The sequence below is a fragment of the Penicillium malachiteum genome, assembly GCF_028827825.1.
Source record: "Penicillium malachiteum strain IBT 17515 chromosome Unknown utg000003l:1.0-4950554.0:1.0-4952489.0, whole genome shotgun sequence".
Taxonomy (NCBI): Eukaryota; Fungi; Ascomycota; class Eurotiomycetes; order Eurotiales; family Aspergillaceae; genus Penicillium; species Penicillium malachiteum.
In genome coordinates, this window is record NW_026643096.1 from 328250 (window position 1) to 352791 (window position 24542).

Below are 24542 nucleotides of genomic sequence, written 5' to 3' on the forward strand. Positions count from 1 at the left end.
TTTTCTGCTCAAGTAATGTAGTCTGAAATACTCATTAGCAGCAGGCAAAATGGAAGCAATGAATTCTACCGGTCACTCGGTTGCAGGACCACCAGTGCAAAATGATATTGCTATCATTGGATATTCTTTCAAGCTCCCACAAGACGTCAACGATGACCAGGCATTATGGGAGGTCTTGGAGAATCGCCGGAATCTGAGAACGGATTGGCCTTCATCTCGAGTCAATCCAGAATCATTTGTGAATCATCAATTGACCAAAGTATGCATGAGACCTGCTTATCAAAACCAGCTTGTATCTGACAGATATGCTAGTTCCCAACTCAAGGTGCACATTTTCTCAATGAGGATCTGGGCGCTTTCGATGCTCCTTTCTTCTCAGTCACAACGCAAGAGGTAATTGCTGCTTCATTGCAAGCGAAGTACTATGCTGATACGTTATCAGGCTGCTGCTATGGACCCAATGCAGCGATGGACTTTGGAGAAGTCATATCGAGCGTTCGAAAATGGTGAGTGTCAAGCGTAGTGAGCTCGATGCATCGGGAAATATTATTGGGCTAACGAGAATTATAGCCGGAATCCCAGTGGAGAAACTCAAGGGAAGTAGTACTGCCGTTTTCTCTGCGTCAATGCTAGAGGACAAGGCTCGTATGGTTGCCATGGATCCAGAAAATACAGAGCGAACGGCTGCTACAGGGAGCGCTGTAGCATGTGTCGTTCCAAATCGAGTGAGTTGGTATTTTGATTTGCGTGGGCCCAGCATCCACGTCAATACAGCCTGCTCGGGAAGTTTATCTGCAGTCGACATGGCATGCAAGGCATTGTGGAGCGGTGATGCATCTTGTGTGAGTATTGATCCGAACAGTAGCCACCTGCAGTAGATGTTCCTCGCTTACCATAAAAAGGCTCTTGTCACGGGATGTAATCTACTCTTGGATCCATCCATCTTTCAAATGCTCGCAACTCAGAACTTTCTCTCGCCTGATAGTCTTTGCTATAGCTTTGATGAACGCGCAAATGGGTACGCGAGAGGAGAGGGAGTTCTGGCTGTTGTGCTCAAGCCGTTTTCTGCCGCGATTGAAGATGGAGACATGATCCGTGCAGTCATCCGCTCAACGGGCTCCAACCAAGACGGCCATACTGCTGTGCTTACACAACCAAGTCCTCAATCTCAGGAGGAGTTGATTCGTCATGTGTATAAGAAAGCCGGTCTCTCATTTCATGAAACACGTTATGTTGAAGCTCATGGTAAGATAAACGCAGATCACATGTACTCCTCCAAATGCTAATAGTTTCGTTTATAGGGACGGGAACTCCCGTGGGTGATCCTATTGAGATGAAAGCGATTGGCAGGGTGTTTCGAAAAAGCAGAACCACCGATGAGCCACTTCACGTGTGAGTATAAAGATGAATATCAAAAAAATATACACTGAGCTAATGATTATTCCAGTGGATCGGTAAAGGCTAACATTGGACATCTTGAAGGCGCCAGTGCATTGGCAAGCTTGATTAAGGCTATCTGTACGATTGGTCTCTACGCAACTTTATGTCATGCCTATAGAACTGACTGTTATAGTGATTCTGGAAAAGGGCATAATCCCACCTAATGCTCTGTTTGAGAAGCTCAACCCGGCCATCGATGCGGAGTTTTTCAAAATTCAGGTGATAACAAAACATCCACTATTTTATGTCTATGTCTAGCGACTTACTGACTCAAATATACACTAGGTTCCTGTTGAATGTACTCCATGGCCAACTGAAGGTCTTCGTCGAGTTTCAATTAACTCTTTTGGATTTGGCGGCTCAAACACACATGTCGTTCTCGATGATGCGTTTCATTACATGCAACAACATGGCCTTGATGGGAATCACTGCACAGCTCTCACTCCTGGCGCTCCAACGAAAATTTCAAAAATCGACAACATAGTGCCACCTCCATATGAAAATGGGAGTACGGGACATCACGAAGCTGCCAAAGGTGCATCTTCCACAAATGGCGTTTCGATTATGAATGGATCAACACATGTAAATGGAAATGGCGCAGTCTCGTCAACGAATGGCTATCATGACAATTTCAAACCTAACGAGGAAGATCATACGCTCAAGCTGCTTGTCTGGTCCGCTGCCAGTCAAAAATCAGTAGAGGGAATGCTCGAGAGTTATGAGGCTGCAAGTTCAGACCTGGGACTCGATGATCCATTTAACCTCGACATTCTAGCCTTTACTCTCGCCTCACGGCGAAGTCGACTGTTGTGGAGATCAGCTTCCGTTTGCGCGAGCTCGGATTTGACGGAAGAGAAAGCTGCGTTTCCGCGAAGCAAGCCTGTTCGAAGCTCGGCCGACGTCGCGCTTGCATTTGTATTCACAGGACAAGGCGCTCAGTATTTGGCTATGGGATGGGATCTCATTAAATACCCAATTTTCAACCAGACCTTGCGACAGATTGAAGGGATTTATCGCTCCTTTGGGTGTCAATGGTCGCTGTTCGGTAAGTAAATGAACATTTGAATACCTGCTTTGACAACCATCGGCCTATTCATCTACCTCCAGGGCTACACATACACGATAACTAACGATTTCGAAAGATGAGCTTCATCATGGAAAGAATATGAATAAGCCAGAGTATAGCCAGTCTATCTGTACTGCTATCCAGATCGCTCTTGTAGAGCTTCTCGCCAGTTTTGGTATTATGCCATCGGCGGTGGTGGGTCACTCCTCCGGCGAGATTGCTGCCGCGTATGTATCACCGAAGAGAACTCACGATTTCTTTCAAATTGAGAGGAAATATCAGATTACTGACGGATATTAACAGATACACAATTGGGGCTCTTTCACTTCATTCGGCATGCAAGGTGGCCTTCTTCCGGGGAAGGCTGACTGGTAGCGGTGCTGTCTCTCCAGGAAGTATGTTGTCCATAAACCTAGCTCATTCTGAAGTACGCCAATACCTCAATGGCATTAAGGGACCTGATTTAGACCAGGTTGCAGTAGCTTGTATTAACAGTCCTCTCAATTTCACCCTTTCTGGGCCAGAAGAGGAGATCGAGGCAATAAAATCTCAAGCGGATCAAGATGGCATATTTGCGCAAAAACTTAAAACAGGAGTCGCTTACCACTCAAGCGCCATGAAGGCAATCGCTAATTGCTATATGACGTCGATCGGGAATATTGATGGTGCCGAGAGTCAGTCAAAGAAAGTCAAGGCACGAATCCCAATGGTCTCTTCCGTCTCTGGCAAGCTCATTCGCCGGGAAGAAATGGCCAAGGCGGAATATTGGGTTAACAACCTTGTCTCACCAGTCCGATTTGCTGATGCAATTCATGTACTAACTCAGCAGTCATCCACGCTGAAGGTTGGTATGAGAGGTATTACAGATCTTGTTGAAATTGGTCCGCATCCAGCGCTCAAGCGACCGATCAATGATACGATTCAACAACCTAATAATCGAGAAAAGGAGATTAGATATCTTCATGTTCTTCATAGGTCTCACTCTGCCATTCAAACTACTCTTGAGTTTGCCGGTCAACTCTTCTGTCTTGGTTACAACATCTCTATCCCGGCAGTTAACAGGCAATCGCCCAATAGTCGACCACCATTTCTGGTAGACTGTCCCAAATACCCATTCGATAGATCAAAGAGTTATTGGAAGGAGGCGCGCATCAGTCGAGATTTCAGGTTGAGAGAAGCTGTTTCCGGGGACACTTTGGGCGTGCGAGCGTCCGACTGGAATCCCTTGGAGCCGCGTTGGAGAAATTTCCTGAGCACTGAGTCTACTCCATGGACTGCGGACCATAAGGTAAGCTTCAAAACACAGAAACCGATGTGCTGATATGCTAATTCAAGTCAGATGACTGATACGGTTCTCTACCCGGCTGCGGGTATGCTGATAATGGCCATTGAAGCGGCCCAACAAATGGTCCCCAAAGACCGAACAGTGCAAGGATACCTCATACAAAAGGCTGAATTCATGAATCCTATTATCGTACCAGAGACTTGGGAAGAGCGCACTGAAACGCAAGTTCGATTACGATCAGTCAAAGGCCGACCGAATAATGACTGCTCAGTCTATGATGTCGCAATATTTTCGTATTCACGCGACACATGGACAGAGTGCTGCAACACGAGGATTATGGTAGAGTATCACAATTCATCACCTCACGCAGTGGTTGATGAAGATATTCGAGATCTCCGTGAATCAGCTGTTGCGTCTTGCACTTGCCCTCTTGACTCAAAGGTCATGTACAGTGATGCAGCCGAGCAGGGTCTTCAATATGGCGAGATGTTTCAACTCCTCCAGGAGGTTTGTTGGGATGGCAAGAATTGCGCCTTGGGGCGCGTCGATGTTAGGAACGCCAAGTTCAAAACAGCAAGCTTGGTACATCCAGCTGTTCTGGATCAAGCATTCCAGGTTCTGCGAGTTAGTGCTGGACAGCAACGAGCTGCTAATATTCCAATCCGCCTTGTGGATGCATGGTTTTCACCATCCGGCTGGCAACATCCAAATAGCAGCTCTATCCAATGGGCTGCTCAATCAAACTCGGGTTCCCATGGAGAAAACATTGTGACGAGTGGAGAACAGGGCAGTATCTTTGCTTTTGCTGAAGATGGAACTGTTTTATGCCGGGTTCAACAAGCCGTCATGGCAACTGTGTCAAAGGAATCCGAGGAGAAGGACAAGACTTTGCTACACAGCATCGAGTGGAAGCCACAGCTAAGTCTACTTGATCAAAAACAGCTATCGCGGATGTACCCTACAAGCGCCAAGTTGGACGAGACAGCAATGGTGGCCAACTATCAGAAGCTTTGCTCGCTCCTGGATACCATCGCAGTGCGGACTGTTAGAACCTTGGATCGTATACAAATCCCAGAAAGTCTTTTTCGACATGTTCAGTGGCTTGACTTTCACGTTGAAAGAATTCCCATGTCCCAACAAGAGGAATCTGTCAAAATGATCAATTCTGAGCTTGACCTTTGGATACAGGAAATTGAAAGAGTTCTTCCGGCCTGGAAGCTGTACACTGTTTGCGCTCGTAAGCTATTGAATATTCTTCAAGGAACGCTTGACCCGCTTGAAGTGATCTTCAAATCCGATCTGGCAGATATCTTCTATGCTTCTCTTTTTGAGAACATATGTGCTGATGGGCGCCTTGCCAGTATTATAAATCTCGCTTCACATGAGACTCCCGCAATGAGAGTCTTAGAGGTTGGCGCTGGTACCGGAGGCATGACAGAGCAGATTCTCGGAGTGTTGGAAGAGCGCGAGACTCGAACTGGTGCATTCAGCTTTGCTGAATATTGTTACACGGATATTTCACCCATGTTCCTGGAGCGTGCAAAGTCCCGCTGGCCTCGATTTGAGAGTGACGGACGACTCAATTTTCAAACTTTGGACATTGCACAGTCAATCGAGGGCCAAGGTTTTGAGCCGGCTTCTTATGATTTGGTTATCGCGGCCAGCGTCCTTCACGCGACTCCAAGTCTCGCAAGTACGATCCAAAATGTTCGCAAGGCACTAAAACCTGGTGGTCGTCTCATCTTACTTGAAGCAATCAAGCCAGAGGACATTGTCACCAATTTTATGGCTGGATTAACGCCTGGCTGGTGGGTTGCTCGTGACAAGTGGCGTCTTCACTCACCTGCCGTATCTGAGGCGGTATGGGATCATAATCTGAGAAAGAATGGTTTCTCGGGGAATGATATGGTCATCCGGGACTACGAGGATGAGAGCTGCCATGTTGTGAGCATCATTGTGAGCACTGCAGTAGAGATTCCAGAGCTTAGTACCCCCAGGCTTGGTACTAGCAACCTCGTTGTCGTGGTTGATCAGAACTCCGACATGCAATCGAATCTAGCAAAATTAGTTCATGCCACTCATGACCCCCATGGGACCTCGGTTCTCCACATCTGTTCATTCAATGAAGAGGACATCCAGCAGATTCTTACCAATACCAGGGATAATATTGTTGTCTGCTTGGTGGAAGTAGGCAGCCCGTTGCTGGCCAATCTTTCCGAGGATGGCTTTAAGGCTCTGCGAAAATTGATTGCACTTGCTCCTAGACTCCTGTGGGTAACAGACTCAGGTACAAGTGCTTTAAGGGTTCCTGAATTCAACATTGTTCAAGGATTTATGCGCACAGTTCGCGCTGAACAACCATCCAGTCACCTTGTGAGTCTCAGCATCGAGGGTGAATCTGACAGCATGGCTTGTTCAATTGCTATAAGCCAGATTCTTGAAACATCTTTCGCCTTTCAGTCCCAAGAGATTGAGTATACCTTTAAGAATGGGGTTTTGATGACTGCTCGGGCTATCAAAGATGTGTGTGGCAACAAAGCAATCCAATCACTTCTTTCGCCACAGCTTGTCCATAATTCTTGGGGCAAATTGGGGGCCGTGCAACTTGCTATTGGCAACGATAATTCTCCTGTCTTTGTTCGGGACACATTTTACGAGACCCCTCTAGATCTCAACGAGGTGGAGATCGATGCAGAGTCTTGGAACTTCATGAAACATGACAGCCCCAGCACTTCTGACAGTTCTGCTCGCGTCGGCAGTTGCGGCGGTAGGATCACTCGAGTTGGAAATGAATGTGATAAGTCATTCAAAATAGGGGATCGCGTTTGCATGTTCACTCTCGATCGCATGCGCAAGTATCCTCGATGTCGGAACAGCGGAATCGTGAAGGTTCCTCAAAGCATGTCCATTGAAGCAGCTACATCGACACTTCATCCAGCTTTGCTTGCATATCACGCTCTCATTGATATTGCACAGCTTGGAGAGGGTGATTCAGTTCTCATTCATTTTGCTGCCAGCAGCATCGGTCAGGCTGCTGTCTGTATAGCCCAGAAACAAAAAGCCCAGGTTTATGCGACTGTAAAATCATCAGAGGAGAGGCAGTTCGTTCTGCAAACCTTGGGAGTGCCAGCTGAGAGAATTCTCGATGTCAATGATGCGCCATTTGAAGCACTTGTTCTGCGTGCTACTAAGGATGAGGGAGTGGATGTTCTGTTCAACCTCTTAAATGGTGACGATATCTTGCAAAAGTCTTCTCAGTGCGTTGCTGTCGGCGGACAATTGATTGATATTGGTCTTGCAAATATTGATGACAGCCTCCATCCTTCATATGAGAGGATTTCGAGAAACATCATTTACTCGACCGTTGATCTCTCGCGACTCCGCTCGAAGCTTTTGTCACGCCTACTCCACACTGTTATGTCGTTGATTCGAGATGGCGAAATCCGAATTTTTGATGACCCTCCAGTCTTCGGACTGTTAGAGCTTGAGTCAGCATATAAACAAATTCAAGGCGAAGAGACAAAGGACCAGGTTGTGATCACGGCAAGCACAGATGATGTTGTTCCGGTAAGTAAACTTCTATGAAACCCCTCGAATCGTGAATTTTCTAAATTGACAAATTCCTTTTGTGCAGCAATTTTTCAAAGAGCATCCACCGTGGAATTTTGACAATTGTGCGTCGTATTTAGTTGCAGGTGGGTTTGGCGGCATTGGCCGAGCCATTCTCCAGTGGATGGTGGAGAGAGGAGCCAAATATCTGATCGTACCATCACGATCAGGGGCAAATTCCAAAGCTGCAAAAGAGTTAGTGTCTCAATTGACAGCACAGGGAGTAACTGTTCATGCTCCGCAATGCGATGTGTCATCTCAATCAAGTCTCTCGCAAATGCTGGATGAATGCGCTCGGACGATGCCGCCCATCAAGGGATGCATCAACGCAGCAATGGTTCTGCAAGACGGAATCTTCCAAGAAAACATGACATTCGCCAAATGGGATCTGGCAATGCAATCAAAGGTTCAAACCTCATGGAATCTGCATCAGCTGCTCCCTGAAAACCTCGACTTCTTTATTCTCCTTTCCTCGCTTGCGGGTGTGGTCGGTCAGATGGCCAGCTCCAACTATGCCGGAGGATGCACATTCCAAGACGCATTAGCGCGATACCGAGTCTCTCAGGGCCAAACAGCCATCTCAATTGATATTGGCTGGATGCGCAATATTGGCATTATCGCTGAGACGGGCGCCTATCAACGTCAACGGCAAGCTGCGAATGACATGCGGCCAGTCGATGGCGCGGAACTCCTTGCATTATTGACAATATGTTGTGACCCAGGGAACCCTCAACGTTCTCCAGTTGAAAGCCAAATTTTGTTTGGTCTTCGGACTCCAGCTGATCATTTAGCGCGTGGAAATGCTCCGCCAGCTTTGCTTAACAGGCCACTGCTGTCGACATTTTCATACATTCCAGACTCGGGCGCCTCTGCCGAGCAAGATGGGCTCAAAAAGAACGCTATTGATCCCGCTATTCTGTTTCAACAGTCCTCGGACCCAAGTGAGCGCCAGCAAATTTTCTTGCGTGCTCTGGCGGTTAAACTGGCAGGTTCAATGTCTATCTCACCAGATGATGTTGTGCCGAGCAAGCCCTTATCAACCTACGGGGTTGATTCCCTAATGGCAGTTGATCTACGAAACTGGGTTGGGACAACTTTCGGTGCCACAGTTGCCGTATTTGACATCATGGGTGGCGTGTCTCTTGCAAAGATTGCGGATTTAGTGGCTGAGAAAGGCACAGTCAAGGGAAACTAGACTTATAACCTTGGCGAACCTCCTACAAGAATGACGTTACTGATATTTGTATTACCCTTTTTTCAAAATCCAAATGCTGGTTCATTCAATGCATAAACTAGATTATCATGATACTATCTCACAGCTAAACACAAACCATAGTCGTACTACTTGTACGCAGTTTCCAACATTCGAAGGTCCACCCAGTAGTAACACACATGCATCGCTCATTGCTCATCTCCACACATAAAATAGCATTTGACTTCTACTTAGTTTCGATACGCTTGCTTCGTAGCGATCTCCAGTTTCTCCAGTTCAGCCTGCTCTTCACGTCGACGACCAACATTCTTCTGGAACCAGGTACCAGCTGCGGCGGCAATTCCCATGCAAATCTCCAATCCGAGAAGCAATGATACTAATGCAACGCTAGCATGGCTGGTATGACAATCCCGTTCAAAGTGGGCTGGGGCAGTAATATTCGCAGAGCTGTGCTCCCACTTGCAAGTCCAGCTGTGCAGGGTTTCATTCTCCGTGAAGCCAGTGGGATAGGTTGAGGAGGGGCGGTAAATGATAAACAGAAGGCAGACCAGAGCCGTGAGGAAGCCACCGAATGCTGAGACAGCTGAGGATAGGCTCAGAAGTCTGATTCTAGAATGAGGCTAGTGGAAGACATATTGTTAGTTCAATCCAAGTCATGTATATGTCAAGGGACTCGGAATGGGTACTCACTGAAGGGAGGAGAGCAGTAACAACATATATCAAGTTCAAAAATGTAATAACACAGCCACATGAGAGAGCGGCTACGGTGGGACGAAGATCAAGATTTTGAGGCCATAGGGCGAGACTCGCAGTCGCCCATTTGGCCGTGTCCAAGTAATGCTGGTAAGGCACCACTGCACAAGGAATGACTGCAATGGCAGCAACAAGGATGAATGAAGAGAGACCCAGTTGGACCGAATGCAACATTCGGTTTCGTTTCAGAAAGTTTGACTCATCCATATCAGAAGAGATGGCGTTAGAGCCTGCAGTAGAGGAACCGGAGCTCATATTGAAGAGGAAACTTGAAAGATGCAAAAAGGTTCGGATTTTATTATCGAGGTAGTAGAGGTATGCACCTTGCCGGCAAGGACTCCGAAATGGATGATGTAGTAGAGAAGGAATAAAAGGGACCTCACAGAGGTGGCTGTGAATGAAAGACCAGGATTGTGTTGGAAAAGAACGACGGTGAAACCTGGAAATAAAGGGAAAGAATAAAGGCCTTAAGTCTCCGAATATTCCTGCGACAGGGGATAGAAGGCTGAATATGTATGTCTAACTTGAAACAATTACAAGGTACCTTAATGTCTCCGAGAACAGTCTATCAGCCATATTTGGCGAGCGCTATATTGTAACAAAGGTTAATATTGACCAGGGCGCGTATCCGACATAATGGATGGGTTCTTCAGCATGAATGGTCAGCCATAGTGAGGGGTATTCATAAATCATGGGAGACAACCATTGGCAGGTTGTCCCAACTTAGATTTCAGGGATAGAAGATCAATTACCCTCAGACATGGGCTTATTTCTCGAGTATGGTTCATCGAGGGTCCTAGCATATGGGCGGGCGCCTGCAGACTTGGCAGTGACATCTGAAGAAAGCCAGGGGAAGCTCCGTGTGGTCATTGAGTTAAATTTAGACTCGGTTCGGATCGATTGGAGCCTGTAATTTTCGGGTCCAGACATGGCACTTGCAGGTTTCTAGTGTGAAGTGAAAGAATGGCATCTGATAGGACGATGGCGAAGCGCCCGGGATTGCAGAGAGCCACGGCGGCTACAGAGGTGTTTGACCCACATCAGGGTGGTCTGGAGTGTTGTGGACTATGGAGGGGTTACACCAAGTGCCCAAAGAGCTTATTTTGGCAGTCCATATTGCCCATTTCTCTCATGTTTGTCGAGTCCAGTTGTGTAAAAGTCGAGTTATATGAACTTGAAGTTGTATGTATAGATCAATGGATGTTTGGATCGCGGGGAAAGCCGGGGAGAGATCCACATACACCGCCCGGCAGAAACCCAGAAAATTTAGTGTTTGGCGGGGCATCAAGATGAATCTCTATTCAACTTACAATTGAACAATTTTATAATGCCTTTGTCTAAGCTCCGTGGCCTTAGGCTGCCTGCTGCGGCCGATTTCCATGGTATGTCAGGCTAGTTCTTGGGGTACGGAGAAGGATAAAGCTGACCATGCCCTATAGTCCACCTTCGCGATGGTCCTATGATGGAATTGGTGACGCCCACCATCCGCAAGGGTGGTGTGAACACTGTCTTTGTTATGGTGAGGAATAGCGTTCCTTGAGCAATTATATTATCATATATTGCTTGCTTCAGCTATCTAATCAATACCATACAGCCAAACCTGGTCCCTCCCGTCACCACCGTTGACCACGCCCTGGACTACAAGAAGCGTTTGCAAGCAATTGAGCCCAAGGTCAACTACCTCATGTCGCTGTACCTGCACGAAACCATCACTCCCGATACTATCATTGAGGCCAAGAAGCGTGGCATCACTGGTGTGAAGAGCTACCCGGCCGGTGTCACCACCAACTCGAGCTCCGGTGTGTATGACTATGCGTCATTCTACCCCGTCTTCGCCGAGATGGAGCGTCAGAACCTGATTCTGAACCTGCACGGTGAAGTTCCCTCTTCGGGTGATGTGACCGTGTTGTCGGCGGAGGAGCGCTTCCTGCCTACTCTGCTGGAGCTTCACGCCAAGTTCCCCAAGCTCCGCATCATCTTGGAGCACTGCACCACCGCCGCCGCTGTTGAGGCCGTCAAGAAGTGCGGTCCCACTGTCGCGGGTACTATCACTGCCCACCACTTGTCCATCATCATTGACCACTGGGCCGGTGACCCATTCTGCTTCTGCAAGCCCGTTGCCAAGACCCCCGCAGACCGTGACGCTCTGCTCCGTGCTGCTGTATCGGGCAACCCCAAGTTCTTCTTCGGATCTGACAGTGCGCCCCACCCTGCTGCCTCCAAGCGTGGTGGCGAGAAGATCGCTGCTGGTGTTTTCACCCAGCCGTACACCACCCAGGTTGTCCTCGACTCCTTCGAGCAGGCCTGCGAGAACGGAATCCTTAAGGACGAGGAGATTACCCCAGAGATCTTTGAGGGCTTCATGACCAAGTTCGGACGTGCCTTTTACCAGATTGGTGAGGAGCAGAACGAGTTCATCACCATTGATAAGAAGGGCGAGAAGATCGTCAACATTCTGCAGGCGGGCGACATTGATGTTGTCCCCTTCCGTAGAAACCAGGACACATGGACCGTCACCTGGTCATAGAGAAACACTAGCAAGAAATACCATGCACCAAAATTTCCAGTACATAGAGCCAGTTTCATCACAATGATACATCACTTTACGCAGACTTATTTTGGGTCAACATATTAGCCACGCTCTCCAATGCATGAGCCTCGGAGATATCGATACGGCGACCAGCGACGACTGGATGACCGTCATCGCCCATAGCAAGCTGTCCAGCGCGTTCAAGGTGCAGTCTGATCCGGCTTTCGATGTACTCTTTCCGTTCATCCCGCTTAGACTTGCTTTCTATCACCTTAACAGAGTTGGGCAGTGAGGCCAACTTGGGGCGCAAGTTCTCCAGCGTTGCTTGAAGGGCCGGAAGCTGCGTAAGGATGAAGGTGGTATTGGTCGTAAGAGGGCTGTGCTTTGTATTTGAGCCAGTGTTCACGCCAACACGAAGCTGCTTCGCGGCAGGGCTTGTTGTCAAGAAAGAAAGATCAAGTGGCGTAGTGGTATTTGGTTCATCGGTATCGATTGGTTTGTCCTGCTCAGGGTTGACCTTCGATAGGATCCCATTTAACTGAGCAATGACAGCATCGTTGCGCGCGCACTCGTCTTTCAAGGATCGATTGAGCTTTCTAGTCTCAAGTAATTTCTTGCGCAGTGTTGCGATGGTTTCGGGAGTAGGTGTATCGGGGGAAGGGTTAAATGAGAGGCCCTAGATCACGACTCCGTTAGCTCTTGTGCTGATATGAGACAGAAAGCGCATCCTACCTCATAATGGTTCAATCGCACATGCGACACCAGGTCCCCAGGTACAGTGAGAATATTTCGAAGCACATAAATCTCAAATTTATCAAAGGCCTTATCCACATTCGCCTCAAGAAGTGTCTCCAGTTGGTGCAGTCCATTCTCCAGCTCTAGCTTGGCTTCCGGGTAGACAATATTTCCATCATCGTCCGTGTCCGCAATAGTGGGGCCATTGGTGGCGTGTGAGAAACCCAGTCGTTCTGGAGGAGTAGCCAACAAGCCCGTCTCCAAGCTAGAAATTGCCTGGTAGATCAAGTTGTTGATCGAGTTGATAATATCGTCAATCAGCGACTACCAGGTCGGGTTAGCAAGTGGGTTTCGCAAGGGGTTGGTGGGGTCGGTCGCGCCCTATTCGGAGTCTGAGGACTCATGCACGACCATTAAAACTCACCAAGGGAGTGTAGCTGAAATGCTCAGTGAGCAGGGAAGTAGTTGCATCATTCATGGTGCAAATAAACCTCGTCGTACTGTGATGGACGCGTTGGGTAAAAGGAAAAGACGCGACACAGCGGAGATAGCAGACCGCCTTATCGTGGGACCTTGAACCATTCCAAGGTACTCACTCACTGTACTCACATTCCATCGGAGCTACACCAACTCAACCAGACTGGATTGGAAGGATGAGACCGATCAGATTTCAAATGGAAAGTCTGCCTCATATGTTCTGCGTTTTTAAATCCTGAATTCATTGGTGCGCATATGTGCCTTATTATACTACACATTGAAAGCTCAACCAGACAACCCACCTCATATCCCCGATGCTGACATGGATCGGAGTAAAATATCATATCCTCACCTGGGAAAATGCATGTTCATTGACAAACTTTGTGCAGCCAAATGCCGAGTGTCTCCTGATAGCTGCAGGTCCCAGGTACGGAGTACTCCGCACTAGGCAACTAATCTTTACTATATACAGGTAACAGGAGAGCCAGCCATTTTCATGGCTCCAGGGCTTCAGCAAACAACTCTGTCAATTCAATTCATTGACAAGTAAGTAATCTGAATTAGCTACTTGGATAGTGGAATTTTAACGACTGTCATAGATAATCATGACAGAACCAGGTCCACTTCGAGTTCTGGTCATTGTTTCACAGCGAAGCTCCTTGATATCTAAAGCCCGCCAGTCACCTCAAGATCTGATACCATTAGCTACCCACCTTTTGAAGAAAAATGGTATCTCAAGAGGTTCCAGAGACCTATCAGCACCCATGGAACCTCGTCTAGTCGCCGTCCAACAATGGCGAACACGAGTCTTTATAGTCTTCGATATTGCACATACCGAGTACAACGTCAAGCTTGGCCATCTTCCAGAACATAACCAGCTGCCTGTAGTTGTCACTCATTTCAGCAAGAAGAAGACAGCATATACGGCTAACCCATGGGTATCACGACGAGTCAATCATGATGTTGCCATGTTACACAACGCCAATGGTTTCGATGCGGTTCCGCCTTTTGTGGAAGATCATTCATCGGGGGTCCCGCCCTCATATAACCGTCCGCGAGATATTAGTATGCTACAGGTCACGTACATCTAGTGAAGGTCAAAGATATGAAGAGCTTTGTTGTGTAGGGTAGTTGGTATCTCAAAATCATCAGAGCCCGAAATTCAAAATAAAAAACGTCAATGCAGACACACGAAACGCCGTCTCATCCAAGTAAGTCTGTCCAAATTATTAAGGATTCGGATATTTTTAAAAGTCCATAACAAGCCATGGGGCCAATGTTTCAAGGTCCTCGACCTAAGTGACAAGAAGATTAGCGAATGCTCGTAACATTAGAGCCAAAATCAACATTTAGAACATACCTCAATAAAATTATCCGCAGGGCCACTCCGTCCCTTGCTCTCGTTGACAAGATCTCTCTCGAGTTTCCCACGCGCAATAGCCTCCCTCACGAAAAGATCCATATACTTGGCCATCATAGCATCGGCATCCTTTGAAATTCGAGTCTTTTGATTCTTGAAAAAGTGGTGGAAAATCCCCGTCAAGAGTTTAGGATTAATTTGTGGTGCACTGGTCGTGATATCCTCCTCCGGGGCTGGGTGTGTAATTTCCGCGAGGATGTAATCCGGTTCTTCGGAGACAGGACGCTCGACATCGCCTGCTTCGGACTCGGAGTCAGTTGCGAAATCGGATGGTGTCGCTGGTAAAACGTTCTCTACGACATCTCGAGTGCGCTTAGCAGCTGATGTTGGTTTGGAAGCGGCCGGTTGAGCTTTTGACACTGATGATGAGGCTGCTGTAGGCTTCGAGGGCTTGGTTGTGGTTTCCTTCGTCTTCCCTTTATCTTTCGCGGCCGTTGAGGATCCTGCGGAAGGACCAGCACTCGAGGTGCGGCTGGGCGGTTTGAAGGGAAGTCTGCGACGTTTTTGTTGAGGTTCACCGGCCATGATAGTGTGTTGATGCCAGGTGGGATTGTAGATACCTAAGGATCCCGGAAGGTGGAGTTCAGAGGGACGCGGGTCGCGTTCTGGAGACGCGGTATCAGGTGATACAGTATCTTGTCCAGGTGAGTTCAAGTATTCCGTATACACACCGGAACTAAACTTGGAAGATACGCTTGTTTTTTTATTGAGAAATACTAGAAACCAGTCGATTTTACGAGTTGAGGTTCGATCCATACTACTAGTAGTAGTACTTATTCACTGGCAGTCTACATATACTATGCAGTGGGGCTACTAACTGGTACTGAACTTGAACTTCAACATATTCAAGCTGCTAATTCCCACTTGACCTGGCACTGGCAGCACTTCAAGTTGAGCATGAAAACTAATACTACTTGCATCATAGTAGGTATTGCCCAACATTGAAATAATCATTATAGTACTAGCAGTGTTCTTGAAGTTCTACTAATACCTAGCAGCACTCCGTAGTAGGAGGTACTAGGATTACTTTTGGCAATAATCACCCCAGGGCTGTACCAGTAGTAGTTCTAAGCATCAATAAAATTAACCAAGTGGCCCTGGCAATAACTTGAATCACTCCGCTGTTCGAAAAAAGTTCTGTCAGATTATTGGATGTAGCTTGGATGTAGCGCCAGATTGAGCATGGATGTATGTAGTGTTTGATTGTGGATGTAGTACGGAGTAATGGTTAGTGAAACTTTTTGAAATGCTTGGGAAACCACGAAAAACGATTCTTTTCTGCGGAAAATTCCTTGGGTCGTTTGAAATGTATCCATTGGCTGGAATCAATTATTTCAAATGAATTTATCGATATTTTGAGGCTGTGTGACTGAAGGGAAACCAATTCCGTAATATTACACACTACCGGGAACCTTGGAAGTGACCTCGGGAGGCTTCGAGGTCACTCACTATTGAAAAAATACAGCACGGTAAGGTATTTATAAAGTATTACACGCTTGGCTTGATCGAATCATGGATGGATATATGACCTCGGGATGGAGCTCTATGAGGCTTCGGCCCATTGATCTGGAATGAATTGCTAGTAATTTGCAAAATAAATAGGCCATACGCTCTATGTCAGTGAGTAGTTCCATTAACTATTCTGATATCTTGTTGACAGCCCTTGGGGTGATTACCGGTACTAGTGGTTGGGCTTCCATTCAATGTTTAGCAACTTTTGGGCCTTCAACTACTATGTAGTATGGATCCTTCAGTGCTATGATCCGATAAGCCTGCAACAATCAAAATTCAAGTTAGTCTTTGACGATAAGAACTGGAAAAGATGACTTTTTACCATCTGTTGATCTATGCCAATATTGCTCAAGCAAACTTATCATTTCCCTTTTGATAGAAGCCAAGGTCTCAGGATCATCACAATTCTCAATGGAGTGCAGGCTTAATTCAAGAGCAAAATCCATGGCTGTGTATCCATTGGCATTTTTTAAATGCGGATTCGCTCCATTCTGAAGAAGAAGTTTCACATTTTCAACGAGTCCATGCGCGGCTGCAAGTTGCAAAGGAGTGGCTCCTATCATGTAACGGGTGTTTTCTATCGAGCTGAACAGATCTGATTGATAGTCATCATGATCGGGGCTGGAATTGAAACTCTTTTCGGAGTTCTGCGAGATAGAGGCAATGTCATCTTCTTTGCCACCTCCATCTGAATTTTCATCTTCACAACCACTAACGCGTATTGCACTGTCGGTGCAGGACACATCAGGTGAACAATTTCTTGTCGTATTGATCAGGATTTCTGGCTCATTAATCCTGAGTCTTTTCTCATCTGTATACTCATCTATAGGTCCCGCTCCAGTATTGCCTGATGCTTCTCGAAGCTGAAAGTTTAAGTCGGCAGTTTCCGAATCGAGAAGTATCTTTAAAATAGACGAGTCTTCCATCATGGCTGCGGAATGAAGGACTGTTGTATCCGCCAGTAGATCTTCGCCCGTATTCTCGAAACAAACATTCGCTCCAAGCCGAACCAGCAGGCGGAGAATCTCTGTTCTGTTTGAATCTTCATCATTAAGGCACCTGATGAATGCTGCTGATAGTGGCGTTAACGGACTCGACGGGGGAAAGTCTATCCTGGCTCCACGGTTAATGAGATATTCGATCATTTCAGTATTCCCCTCAAGTGCAGCCATGGTGAGAGGGGTCCCCGTAAAAGGCTTGACTGAAATTTCGGTGCCTGTATCTTCAAGCTCATAATGCCAGGGCTCCTCCCAGGTATGAGAGTTAATATCTGCTTTGGCGTCCAGAAGAAGCTCAACGGCCCTTTTAGATCTTCTTACAGAACGTGCAAGTGGCGTTGCCCCGTGGCCGTCTATCTCATTGGGGTCCTCGCCACTCTTCAGAAGAGAATCGATAACATTTTCAAACCCAAATTCAGCAGCAAGGTTCAAGCTTGTTGTCTTCCAAGGAAAATTAGACAACTGTGATCGTTGGTAAAACGTGTACCATGTTCTAAACATCCAACTATCCACAGTGCAAAGCGATAATATTGATGGCATCCACTCTGAATTCTCGTCCAGTATGGCATCTTGGGCATGCTGCACCCAATTCATCGCCGCATACTTCAGGAAGGCATGGTCCTGAGAATATTGAGAAATTTTGTCATCACCTTCATCAGCGTCTGCGGCGTTCTCGGCGTCGATCGTAAGTGAGCATTCGGAAAAGCAAGTGAAAGAAAGCAACGAGACGCAGATCTTTGCCATGAGGATTTCAGAGTCCAAGGGACTGAAACTGAATCTCCAAATCCCACAGCTTTCGTTCTGATTTTTGTCTTTAACCAAAAACTCCTTCGCTGTTTGGTGGATAAGAAACACCAAGTCATCTTCAATGGTCACCATAAGGCCACAAACATTCTTAATTCTCATCTCAAAGGCATCCGACCTTTCGACCCCAACTTCTTTGTATGAGCGATATTCAAGATCAGAGGCAAGCACTGTAGCTATTTTCATGTCATCAACTGACAAGGGCTCGTGGGCTGCCAGGATGATATGCAAGAGCTGTCTTGCAAGTTCAGGATGGCGACATCTCTTTAGGATCGAATCGAAAGCATCCATCACACTTGGGGGCAAGTTTGAGATAATTTTATGCAATTCTCGCCTATTAGAAGGGCGTTCGCTGAGGCGAATTTCTTCTCTGATCAGGCTTAGCCACAGATATGTCCTGTTCTCGACTGAATGCAGCTTCTCAACCAGCCAATTTGTTGCCTCTTCATCATAGCCCCTCTCCGCAGCAAGCTTTGGGATGTCGACATCAACAACGTGATCGATTTCCTCTTTAATTTTTTCAGATTCATGATCTCCCGACAAGTGGATTGTAGGTGTCTCCTTCATAAGATCGTGAAATTGAGAATGAATGTCAGAGTAAGGGCGGCTGGTCAAGAGAAGCTTTAGCTTGGGTTGATTCTCGGTATTTGACGCATTCTTGGCTCCACGATAGAAGTTTGTAATTGCTTCAACTAAGATGGATCGGTCTGAGTCATTACATTCGTCGAGAGCATCCAGAACACACACAACTTGTCCAACGGCGGGATCAGCAGCTGCCCGACAGAGGATTCCAAACATCTCGTCAAACAACTGGAGTAGCTCCTTTCCATTCAAACCATAGGGAATAAGAGCATGTCGCACTAGAGATGGAATTGCAGAGAACAATTGATGCAGGATTGCAGAGATAGCACTGAGTGCACTTCTCTGATATGGAGAGATATCTTTGAAGAAGAAGTAAGAGACCGCGGATTGCTTCTGATGGCTCAATTTAACCAGGCCCTCATCAATGAGGGTTCTTGCCAAAACAGATTTGCCTGAACCAGGCTTAGCGGATAACCACAGAAGATCAGGACCTTCGTTTTCCCTCCAGTCGAGAAATTTCCTGTTCTCAAAGAACCAATTCCCTGTCCCCAAGACTCGTTTGGGCGTTCTGTTCTTTTGGTCTTCATATGGATTCGATTCTCGAAACAGTTGTAGACACTTGCGCTCCTCATCACTCTGTCGCCAAGCTGATTGCATCACAATTTGCTTCTCAATGCCACGAGTTGTTTTCTCCAGCTCTTCTTGGATCCTCTGCAGGCCCTGCTGCATACTATTATCACTGTCCTGCAAAGCCCTCTCAATTCGTTCTCGACTCAAATCCTGAGCAATCTCAGTACATTTCGTCTCGAGAGTCTTAATATGACTGGTTAAACTTGTCCAGTCATCGGCCTTAAAAACCTTCCGCCCGTAGCGCTTTGCCCAATTGTCTGAGTGCTGCCTCACAAGTCGAAGTTGAAATTCCAGGATCGTCTTGTAGAGCTCCACGGCTGTATTCTCAAAATCCTCAACGAGTTTCAGACTATCGGGCTGATAGCTATCCTCTGTCAACCCAGAGTTTCCTGGCCTGATAAGTCTCTCCATGACTCTCAATCTGCGCACTGCAAATGGAAGAGCTTCAAGACCATCACGGGCAGCAATCTTCTGCTCCGATGGATTCAAAAGAAGCTAGGATTTAAGGTCAGCATTACCACAAATGTTTCATTGCATCTTTGGGACATACCGGTAAGAAAATGCATACTCCGGCCCACGCCAGAGCGGCATGAGGCTCGGAGTTGACAGCTGATGAAACATAGTCTTTAACTGCCAAGACAATCTTGACAGCTTTGTCGAACTGCCCACTGACATCCACGGTGTGACCACCAACCTGGACTCGCCATTGTGCCAAATCAATTTCTTCGACTTTTTTCTTGACTATTTGGCGTAACTGTTCTTCGCGTTGATATGATCCAGTGATTGCTTAACACCACATTTTGTCAGACATTCAAATCTGGGATGAGAGTTCTCGGTGCTTACCTAGATTGTTCTGGCACAATGTACCGTTCCCTTTCAGATCTCCCTCGGTCAGTATAACATTTTCATACATTTGCTTCAATTTTGGGTCCTCTCTGCTGAGAGTAGCGTAGGCCTCATCCCATAAGTCCCGGGGTGTGTTATCATTCCTACTATTCTCGCTGATAGCAGAGATAGGAGCAGAAACCTCCGGATGTAAGGTAGAGGCACTAGCTCGGGTTGATATGGCTCCCTCTTTGTGAGTGTCGGCTGTTGCTGTTGCTGTTGCTGATGTCTTTGTGTCATCTGAGGCGCGTAGACGCTTGAGTAATGTTCTAACGCCCATCCTAAGTATAGTTGTGTCAAGCTAGACCCGTTCCAGGGTTTCCTTGTTTGGTGCCCAGGTGGGGTTAGATGTTCAAATGTTTGAGTTTCCCCGCCATGGCCCGCTAAAGTCAACTGCTGCACGGAGTACGGAGTACATGCTGTGGTGGTACATTGGTACTTCCAAGGTTAGTTTAGGGGGTGTTTGTTTTGACAAATTCTGGCCTTAGTGGTTAGGTGTCTAGCTGCCTAATTAGGCTAACCGATATCAAGGTTGAAGAACTTGAAATCATTTGTATGTATTGAAGTGGGGAACGCTCTAGGCAGTACAATCAAGGTGCACGGGTTGATTCAGCTATAATGAAAAAATCACAACCAAAATGCTAGTGCAAAGACCCCCGGAATGACCCGTAGGAGTGCTTTTGAAGATGTGTGTATTCAAGTTCTCAACTACCTAGTAGGTACGCACGTCGAAGTAGTAAAGAGACCTGGGCAGACATTCTTGTACGTACAAGTGCAAAACATGACATAAGAAATCTTGAAATACTCCCCACTACAATATCCATGGATGTACGGAGTATGTACTCCGTAGTTCTTGACGCGTTCAACTAATTACTGATTTCGTCCTCTCGCGTCCTCCACCCTTCTAGTTCTGGTCTTAACCTTTCGTAAGATTCTGTATAAGTATTCAATTCTACGCCAAACTGATGATTTCAATTGGATATAATACCGTTCCGCCATGTTATTATATTACAGCTTGTAGATCAGGGGGGTACACGGGAGGAAGAGATCGGGTGTCTAGAAACTGTATGCATAGAGATGAGATCAAGCCACAATCTTCAAATGTTCCTAGCTGGACCTTATCCAGCAAAATATGTCGACTTTTGGGTTTGGTTTCGATAGTCTTCTGCACGTATATCATCTATTATAACATCGAAGATCTCCAGCTAAGAGGTGATGTTAAGAAGTGATGATGCGGCTGAAGAAACCTAGCCCCACACCACCCGGACATCGTCGTCACATCGAGCGCATGCAGCTCAAAGGTGCAGCTGAAAGGTGGGGGAGGGGTAATGCTGCACATGTGGATGGAATCACATGAATAGAGAATCAGTTCCATTTATTCCTCATCTTGTGTCTATACTTCTGATCTGACTACTCCCTTCAAGTTGGTTCTTGTCACGTTATATCAACCACCCATTCAAGTTTTTGTCCATTCTATAGATCAGGACTTGTCCAAGTTGATCAAGATGCCTGTTTCAGTCATCAACTCGTAAGTCATGTTAAAATTTTCTTTCGCCTGATTACTATATCACTTAGTGCTAATCTCAGAATATCTCTACGCTAAGCTCGATGAATTTCACAAGATCATTCAAAGCGGAGAGGTCGCTATAATCGATTTCTGGGCGACATGGTGTGGACCTTGCCGAGTGATTTCACCTGTTTTCGAGAAGTTTTCGGGTACCGATGAATTCAGCGGACTCAAGTTCTACAAAGTCGATGTCGATGAACAGCAGGAAATTTCTGAGGAAGTCGGTATAAAAGCGATGTCAAGCTTCATGGCCTTTCACAATGGGGTAAAGGTTGAGGAGCTTGTTGGGGCCAATTCCCAGGTTTACAACAGCTTCTGAGCAGATCTCTACAAGTTGTATGAGAATAGAACTTGAAAGGCGGGTATGCCTTTACCTACATAGTGTAGTGGGGTACCCTGTCCCCTACTACACGTACCGTGCTAAGAATTACCGTTTGGTTACATCTCTGTTTTGTCATGTTTTCAGTCCCGTCTTTGTACGTACAAGAATGCCCGTCGTTATAGTCTAGAATACACACTCCTACACAACGTACATGTTGGTTGGTGTTATCCATTCATGCTAGCTGGATCGACCCGTGTATCTAGAATACACTGCCTAACGGTTCCCCTCTTCAATAGGTATTCGGGCGTGGAATTTTGGAGTCACGGTGGAGAAGATGCCTGTTTCTAGGAAATAACCTTGGAACTACTACATAACTGGTTAAAGTTCCCTGCAGCGTTTTCTGTTCGCTACATACATATGTATGCCAGTGGTAGTTCTTCAGATGTTCCAATGAATAATTGATTTTGACACTTGAGAGCTTAGGTTTGACACTACTATGTATATCTTCCACTGGCACTCAATACATAATCTCAAGACTCAAGCCTGCCAGGTGAGGTCATATATTCAAATTGATGTTGCTCATAATAAAGCCAGTCTTGTATCCAAGCTTTGGGGAGCAGTTGATACGGAGAACGCGCTCTTTGAAATGATGGTAGCTCATCCATCATGATTCAATATATTTGCCGAGGAATAGGAGGGGATCCGAGTCATCAGTAGGGACGTCGCGCTCCACATTGTCAAGGGAAGCACCGGTGCCTGTTCAATGAGTTCAAGGTTAGGACTTCATCATGGACAAGAAGTAATACAGGTAGGAAGAAGGACTTACCCTGTAGGGGAGCGGCTAGACCGAGGCTTGTAAGGCTTAAAGCCAGCACAATTTTGAGGAAGTGCATACTGATTGATTTATTCAGGTCAAGATGGATCGATGTAAACTGAGCCCTGGAGGTATTGAGCAAAAAGTAAGTCAAAAAGTACTAGTAGGTAGAGTGTTAATCATAGTATGTATATCAGAGCAGAGTCTATAGCTTCTTATATACCTCCAGGGCTAGATATTTCCCTTGATTATCAAGTGCTGATATATCAAACATTTGAAGTGTCGAAGACTTATCTCTCCCACCCCGCTCAGGCGTCCAGCATATATGCACATTTGAGGTCAGTGCCAACGAGAGGTTACACCATGACCAGGATCCGAATCCTGGTCCAAATCCTGATCATGCTCACATGTGTCTTTCTGGCGGGTCGCAATCTATTTCGCCGAGTACGAGGAAATTTTTGAAATGTCAATTAGATACAAACATTGAAAGATTAGGACCAGGTCCCGTTGCGTGAGGGGCAACATAGATAGCTTCATCAAGAAGCTATCTATGGTCCAAGTCTCCGAACATTGGGCTCCACGATTTATTTAGGCAGTTATATCCGTAAGCGAGGTTGTTTCAAGTTGCAGATCTAGTGACTCAGTACTGCTCACATATCTCCCTCCAGTTCCTAGAGCGACATCAAGCGGCACATTTTATTTGCAGGTGATCAAATTCTCTTCTCGGGTCATTCAAACAACCGAAATCGAGAAATGTATCCAAAAGAGAGCGGCTCCCATGATTACGCATCTTCTGAGCATGAAGATGAGGAACGAAGCAGCTTGGAAGTATATGAAGAAGGTGGCTTTTTATCGAGCCGCATCTTAGACAGGTCACAGGAGTTACCTTCAAACTCCTTTTCTCAAAAATGGCTTGGACACTTGATCTTCACTGCTATTTGGATTATTTTGTTATTCATCGCAGTTATTTTGTTGAAGCATGATAGTAACCGAGCTGAAGTTAGCCTCGCCAGCGTTTTTGATACTGAACTGCGTGAGTGGAAGAGCACACCCCAAAAAAGCCCATTCCAATTTGTTTATCCCCTTAAAGTATTACTAAACCGTGACCAGGCCCTATACAGTCAGCTTTAGAAGTACATAAAACTCGCTTTTCTGGTAATTTAGTATTCGATGACAATGGCACTCTAGTGGAGACATCTTGGGATCCTGACAGTCCTAAGTACACGGGTGAACCAAGCGATGAGCTAGATACTCGATGGAAAGATCTTTACAGAGGTGAGCTAGGAATATTTGCTTCTAAAAAGACTTTCAAATGTTTATATGCTAACACTAACACTGAAAAGTCGACGGTGTTGATCTCCGTGGCACCGAGGCCGATACAATTCGCGGTCAGACTTTGACAAAGCCTGGCGGGTGGTCAATTGTGGGAGTTGACGTGTTTCATCAACTACATTGCCTGGTGGGTTGTAGTTGAGATTCATCTTTTATATCTGAATCACCTAATTAATGATACTCTAGGACATGCTTCGTCAAGGACTACGTAGGGATTACTATACTATCGAGCACGATGACGAGCCAGCTTCCACGATTCATATGAGTGAGTAATTTTAATGGATTTGATTGCCTTTTCTCTAATCAAAATCTATAGATCATTGCCTCGATTATCTCAGACAAGCTGTTATGTGCAATGTTGATGTGACTCCTATTCTTGTATCCTGGGACGATAAGAAGAATCAGCCTTTGGCGGACTTTGAGATGGAGCATACATGTAGAAACTTTTGGAAAGTAAGAGATTGGGCTATAGAGCGAAGTGACCATAAGCACAAGTTCAAGGATGATGACCCCGCTTAAGACTAATGCATTTTGGAAAAAAGGATTCTGTTGGTCGTCAAATCAATTA

At 46.3% G+C, this 24542-nt stretch overlaps 9 protein-coding genes across 9 annotated transcripts; 5 read left to right on the forward strand and 4 right to left on the reverse strand.

Moving 5' to 3' along the window:
- Positions 1-49: 49 nt before the first annotated feature.
- On the forward strand, positions 50-8595 carry N7483_006440 (type I polyketide synthase; the record flags this gene model as incomplete). Its single annotated transcript, XM_057089877.1, has 13 exons — positions 50-259; positions 313-393; positions 443-506; positions 571-842; positions 903-1245; positions 1302-1392; positions 1448-1518; positions 1574-1659; positions 1726-2485; positions 2583-2733; positions 2810-3794; positions 3846-7358; positions 7426-8595. The coding sequence occupies 13 exons, from the start codon at positions 50-52 to the stop codon at positions 8593-8595; spliced, it is 7797 nt and encodes a 2598-aa protein (XP_056944618.1).
- A 248-nt stretch (positions 8596-8843) lies between these two features.
- N7483_006441 (uncharacterized protein) lies at positions 8844-9621 on the reverse strand (the record flags this gene model as incomplete). Its single annotated transcript, XM_057089878.1, has 2 exons — positions 8844-9233; positions 9304-9621. 2 exons carry the CDS (start codon positions 9619-9621, stop codon positions 8844-8846), a joined length of 708 nt encoding a protein of 235 aa, XP_056944619.1.
- Positions 9622-10693: 1072 nt separating this feature from the next.
- On the forward strand, positions 10694-11893 carry N7483_006442 (dihydroorotase; the record flags this gene model as incomplete). Its single annotated transcript, XM_057089879.1, has 3 exons — positions 10694-10748; positions 10806-10885; positions 10961-11893. 3 exons carry the CDS (start codon positions 10694-10696, stop codon positions 11891-11893), a joined length of 1068 nt encoding a protein of 355 aa, XP_056944620.1.
- A 76-nt stretch (positions 11894-11969) lies between these two features.
- On the reverse strand, positions 11970-13109 carry N7483_006443 (MIND complex subunit MTW1; the record flags this gene model as incomplete). Its single annotated transcript, XM_057089880.1, has 3 exons — positions 11970-12572; positions 12629-12955; positions 13056-13109. The coding sequence occupies 3 exons, from the start codon at positions 13107-13109 to the stop codon at positions 11970-11972; spliced, it is 984 nt and encodes a 327-aa protein (XP_056944621.1).
- A 604-nt stretch (positions 13110-13713) lies between these two features.
- N7483_006444 (uncharacterized protein) lies at positions 13714-14199 on the forward strand (the record flags this gene model as incomplete). The annotated part of the gene is made up of 1 exon (XM_057089881.1): positions 13714-14199. The coding sequence occupies one exon, from the start codon at positions 13714-13716 to the stop codon at positions 14197-14199; it is 486 nt and encodes a 161-aa protein (XP_056944622.1).
- A 156-nt stretch (positions 14200-14355) lies between these two features.
- On the reverse strand, positions 14356-15053 carry N7483_006445 (CENP-X/MHF2 family protein; the record flags this gene model as incomplete). The annotated part of the gene is made up of 2 exons (XM_057089882.1): positions 14356-14403; positions 14469-15053. The coding sequence occupies 2 exons, from the start codon at positions 15051-15053 to the stop codon at positions 14356-14358; spliced, it is 633 nt and encodes a 210-aa protein (XP_056944623.1).
- Positions 15054-16321: 1268 nt separating this feature from the next.
- On the reverse strand, positions 16322-20219 carry N7483_006446 (uncharacterized protein; the record flags this gene model as incomplete). Its single annotated transcript, XM_057089883.1, has 3 exons — positions 16322-19549; positions 19605-19840; positions 19898-20219. The coding sequence occupies 3 exons, from the start codon at positions 20217-20219 to the stop codon at positions 16322-16324; spliced, it is 3786 nt and encodes a 1261-aa protein (XP_056944624.1).
- Positions 20220-21227: 1008 nt separating this feature from the next.
- Positions 21228-21825, forward strand: N7483_006447 (thioredoxin family protein; the record flags this gene model as incomplete). Its single annotated transcript, XM_057089884.1, has 2 exons — positions 21228-21264; positions 21515-21825. 2 exons carry the CDS (start codon positions 21228-21230, stop codon positions 21823-21825), a joined length of 348 nt encoding a protein of 115 aa, XP_056944625.1.
- A 1570-nt stretch (positions 21826-23395) lies between these two features.
- Positions 23396-24493, forward strand: N7483_006448 (oxidase ustYa family protein; the record flags this gene model as incomplete). Its single annotated transcript, XM_057089885.1, has 5 exons — positions 23396-23675; positions 23753-23917; positions 23986-24101; positions 24161-24239; positions 24291-24493. The coding sequence occupies 5 exons, from the start codon at positions 23396-23398 to the stop codon at positions 24491-24493; spliced, it is 843 nt and encodes a 280-aa protein (XP_056944626.1).
- Between the last annotated feature and the right edge of the window lie 49 nt (positions 24494-24542).